The following is a 5,000-nucleotide window of genomic DNA, read 5'->3' on the forward strand; positions in this document are numbered from 1 at the left end:
CAGCTCAGAACCCTTTTAAGAACCCTTTAGGGTTCCATGTAGAAACCTCTGTGGAAAGGGTTCTGCCACATCGACAGCCAAATAACTCGTTTTGGATCTGGGTAGAGTGTTAAGTGACATTCTAATGCTCTTGAATTCTGATAGCGGAGTTCTTACAACTAATATCTCTCTCAGAGAAGTAGGACAGACAACATTGTTGGTCATGTGGTCACCAGGGCTGTGTGGAAGGATGGGGGGTGTTCACAGACAACAGTGTTCAGACAGGGCTGTGTGGAGAGGAACGGGGCATTCACAGACAACAGTGTTCAGACAGGGCTGTGAATGTGCAGCCATGGTGTCTATGACACCTCCCACTGTGGTGGGCAACAGACTGAGGCGTGTAATCGATGATCTCACAGTAGAGTGAACGCAGCATGGCCGAGAGAGCCATGGCAGGGGAGCTGCCTGCAATATGGCTGCTGTTGAGGGGGGGGGGGAGGGGGGGGGGGGGGGGGGGTACATACCTGTGCTGTCGCATTCCTTCAGATACAGTGTGTTCAATGCAGTGGAGGCTGGTGGAGGTAGAAATTCAGAGGACGGGCTCATTGTAATGCATGGAATGGAATGAGGAATGGTCTAAAACACGCATGTTTGAAACCTTTCCTTTCCTCATGTTCCATGCATGTGTTTGATACCATTCCTCATTCATGCATTCCATGCATTACAATGAGCTGTCCTCTGATTTCTGCCTCCACTAGCCTCCCCTGGTTCAATGCATCAGGGGAATTGGCGCATTGCTTCACCAAATGGCTGTGATCACTTCAAGTTGCCAACTGACCATCGCAGTTAAGCTTTGTATTTACTACTGACACAGACAAATGTAAACATCTGATGTTTTATCCAGAAATTGAACATAAGCTGGGTTCCAACCCTGTCTATGACAAAACGTCTGTTTGTCCAATGGATGCCTGGTTGTATCTCTAAGAACGGCAACAGCTGGTTTCGCTGACACGCGCTGACACGCGCTGACACCCGTGTGTTTGACGCGCTGGTGTTTCCATGACAACAGGCCCCAGCTCTCTCTCTCTCTCTCTCTCTCTCTCTCTCTCTCTCTTTTTTTTCTCTCTCTCAGTTTTTTGACAGCTGTTCCCATGGTGCCCTGGTGGCTCTCTGGTGCCGGACCCTGATTGGTCTGACAGATCCTTATCAGGAGTCAGAGGTCATTCAATGCAAGTGCTACCACAACGTCAATGCTGTTGTTACTGTGATATTATTTGTGTCAACTTGTATGATGGTTTTGTGTTTCTGCATTGAATCCATGAGGAATAGTCCTAGCTGTGGCCTATGTAGAGATAAGGGAGATCCAACTAAACAAATACACGTCTTTTCCCCAAGCTTATTATAGTTTCGTTTTTTTCTATGTGGAGAATCATTGTAGATATGGATATTAGATTGGTTGTGATGTGAAATTATCATTTCAATGGATAACATGATGCTCACTTTCATTTGAGGACTTGAAAGCATTGAGATTGCCTTGTTGCTTTGATGTGTTGCCTGAAGGTTGTGATAACATGCAAACAACCCTTCAAACGCTCCTACACATGGCCTTTGAACTTAAAAATAGCATTTGCACATTAACAGTTGTACACAGCACACCATAAGAGAAACAGAAGATCGTTCAGGCTTTAATATCATCGTAGGTTAAACACTAACCTGGATTCGTTAACGTTGGAAAGGTGACTTTGTGGTTATATCGGGGGACGACATTGTGCCAACGTCACCGAGTCACCTAATTATAATGCCACCTGACTGGCCAAGATCTGCCCAAGTCACTGCTGGCAGCTCGCCAGGGTGGCAGTCTGTTGTCTGTCCGCCTTACGTGCCAACCACAGACACACCCACGGACATCGAAGAGGCATCATCTGAATCTCTAGGGACTCGTAGAGACTAGATAGAGTCTGTTTGGACGCTTGGAAATCGTTTTTTGGGAGGAAAGACTGATTTTGGAGGCGTGGAAAGAGTCTTTTGGAGACCTGGAAAGTCTTTTGGAGACATGAAAATAGTATTTTTCGGAATTTCATAAAGAAAATGTTTTGGAGATCGAAAATATTTTGGGAGTGTTAGAAAATAGTCTTTTTGAGACTTAGAAAGAAAATATATACAGAGTCTTATACAGAGTCTTCGTGGCGACCTGCATGCTGGTATGAACTGGACATGGTGGATGATTGTCACATGTTCAACCGCTTCTACGAGCCAGGGCGGTTGACGTCAGACTGGGAGTTATACGTTCAACCATTGTCTCATCCTGGGTTCATTGACTGTAGATTCGAGGACATGGCTGTTTACTCGAGAAAGAGGTGACTCGTCTCATTTCAACCTCATATTTCCACATTTCCATCTCAGTCGTGTTGATACAATGAATAGAACAGATAGAATTATGCATATATTCCCGATGGAATAGCATATTAACACAATGTTGTTATTATGCAGTAGTAACAGCATTATAACACAGTTGTGATAAGTTAGTGGTATTGTAAAATCCTAAGGAAGTACTAATTGGATAGATATCTATGTCCTCACATGACTCCACTGGAGAAAGTGTGTGTGTGTGTGTGTATGTGTGTGTGTGTGTGTGTGTGTGTGTGTGTGTGTGTGTGTGTGTGTGTGTATTAGGCCTATCTAACTACATACCTCTAAGTATATTCAGTGTGAATGGAGCCATCCAGTCACTGTCTCTCTCTCTCTCTGTCTCTCTTTCTCTCTCTCTCTCTCTCTCTCTCTCTCTCTCTGTCTGTCTGTCTGTCTGTCTGTCTGTCTCTCTCTCTCTGTCTCTCTTTCTCTCTCTGTCTCTCTCTCTCTCTCTATCTCTCTGTCTCTCTTTCTCTCTCTGTCTCTCTCTCTCTCTCTCTCTCTGTCTCTCTATCTCTCTCTGTCTCTCTTTCTCTCTCTCTCTCTCTCTCTCTCTCTCTCTCTCTCTGTCTCTCTTTCTCTCTCTCTCTCTCTCTCTCTCTCTGTCTCTCTTTCTCTCTCTGTCTCTCTCTTTCCCCTTCACTGTGGTAATTAAGACCGCTGTCTCGGTCCCTTAAATGATATGGTAATGGCGTTTCCCTTTGACAATACTTTTGGGAAAACGAAGAACGCAGGGGAGGGTTCTCACACGGACTGATTTGCAATTCACAAATGGGTTATTTTGGTTGCCGGGGGAATGCACACGGCAACGGAGAGGGAAAAGACTGCGTGGTGGAATGAAGTAGAAGTGGGGAAGACAGTGATGCTCAAGTTTCGTTCGAGTTTGATTTATTCAAAGACACCTTTCATCTGCGGTTTTAATTGCCTCCAGTCTCGTTGCATCCCAAATGATAGGCAGACTTGCCCAACATGTTAGTGAGGTTTATTCGAATTGAGTGGTTGTTGTTAATGTATGCAAAATGTATTCATCTTCCTTTTTTTTTTTCTGGGATCTTCTGTCCAGCTGTAAAGTATGATCTATTTTGGTTGGGGAATTAAATGTATGAAATGTAATTCATAAGTAATACCACTTAGGACTAACTCGCTCCCTTTCTCTCCTCTCTGTCTCTCTCTCTCTCTTTCTCAATCTCCCACTCCTTCCCCCCCCCTCTCTCCCATCTCTCCTCCTCTCCTCTCTCTCTTTCTCATCTCCACTCCTTGCCCCCCCTCTCTCCATCTCTCCTCCTCTCCTCTCTCTCTTTCTCAATCTCCCACTCCTTGCCCCCCCCCTCCCTCCTCTCTCCATCTCTCCTCTTCACCCACCCCCCCCCCCCCCCCCCCCCCCCCCCCACCTCCTCCCTCCACCAGGACGCTGCACCAGCAGTTTGAGAGCTACAAGGAGCAGGTGCGGCGCATCGGGGTGGACACGCGGCGCCAGCAGGGCCAGGGAGGGACGACGCGCCCACCTGCGGCATCTGCCGCAAGACCAAGTTCGCCGACGGCTGCGGACACCTCTGCTCCTACTGCCAGACCAAATTCTGCGCCCGCTGTGGAGGGCGCGTCTCCCTGCGCTCCAACAATGTGAGAAACCGCCCCCGCCCCCCGCCCCCCGACCCCCCATCCCCCTCCCCCCTCGCCCACCCTTCCCTCCGTACGTCCATCCCCCCTCCTACTCTTCCCGCACTGCTCCCTTTATCCCTTCCTTCCTTCCTCCCTCCCTCCCTGCCCTCCCTTCATTTGTATACTCATCCCCCCCCCCCATATCGGCTTCTGTTTGAGTGTGTGGTTGTGTTTTGTTTGTTCACAGCTTTCTTCGACTTCGCCACACTTTGGGCCGTACCAAGTGTATAAGAGGTGTGGTTTGGCTGCAACCATGTGTATCGTAGGGTCACTGTGCTGAAATTCAACTGTGGTGTTGTGGTGGAGTTTTTTTTCAGAGGATGTAGTGTCCTCCTCCCTCACTTCACACCAGAAGCACTGCAGATACTTCCATCTGCGTTGAAACGTCTATACTGTAGCTGTATCAGTATAGCAGCATTCCAGGGGAGGCTGGTGGAGGTAGAAATCGGAGGACAAGGCTCATCGTAATGCGCGGAACGGAATAGGGAGTGGTATCAAACACGTGCTGCACCATTCACAAGGGTGAGGCTCTGACACATTTCCATTTTGACATTTAGCAGCCGCCTTTATCCAAAGGACTTACAAACAAGTACATTTGTCTGAAGTAAGTGAATCATTTACATCAGTCGTCATAAGAAAAACAAATGCCAGGGACTATTGCTGCACATTCACAAGGGTTAGGCTCACGTGTTTGATATCATTCCTCATTCCGTTCCATGCAGTGCAATGAACCCATCAGCCTCCCCTGGTGTACACAGAGTGGGTAGAGCTGTCAAACTGATTTACTACAATGTTCATGCCTCAAACTGTAGTCCTTCTTTAACCCAGACAGTCACACTCCGTACCAGAGCCTATCCTTTGTGAATGGTGAAACATTAAGCCCAGTCTAGTTCCCCCAGTGCCAAAGGAAGCGCTCAGTGTGAGATCGGGTGGGATCCATACTATCGGTGTGT

The 5,000-nt window shown here is 47.6% G+C and overlaps 1 protein-coding gene across 1 annotated transcript in view; it reads left to right on the forward strand.

Annotated features, from left to right (window-relative positions):
* The window catches only part of rims1b (regulating synaptic membrane exocytosis 1b), a gene marked incomplete at its 5' end in the record, with an annotated part of 59,699 nt that overhangs the window by 13,596 nt on the left and 41,103 nt on the right, over positions 1 to 5,000 (forward strand). Inside the window, 2 exon segments of the mRNA XM_083694177.1 lie at positions 3,796 to 3,872; positions 3,875 to 4,008. Of these exon segments, the coding sequence (XP_083550303.1) occupies positions 3,796 to 3,872; positions 3,875 to 4,008 (211 nt within the window).

Source organism: Argentina silus (assembly GCF_951799395.1).
Source record: "Argentina silus genome assembly, chromosome: 22".
Lineage (NCBI taxonomy): Eukaryota > Metazoa > Chordata > Actinopteri > Argentiniformes > Argentinidae > Argentina > Argentina silus.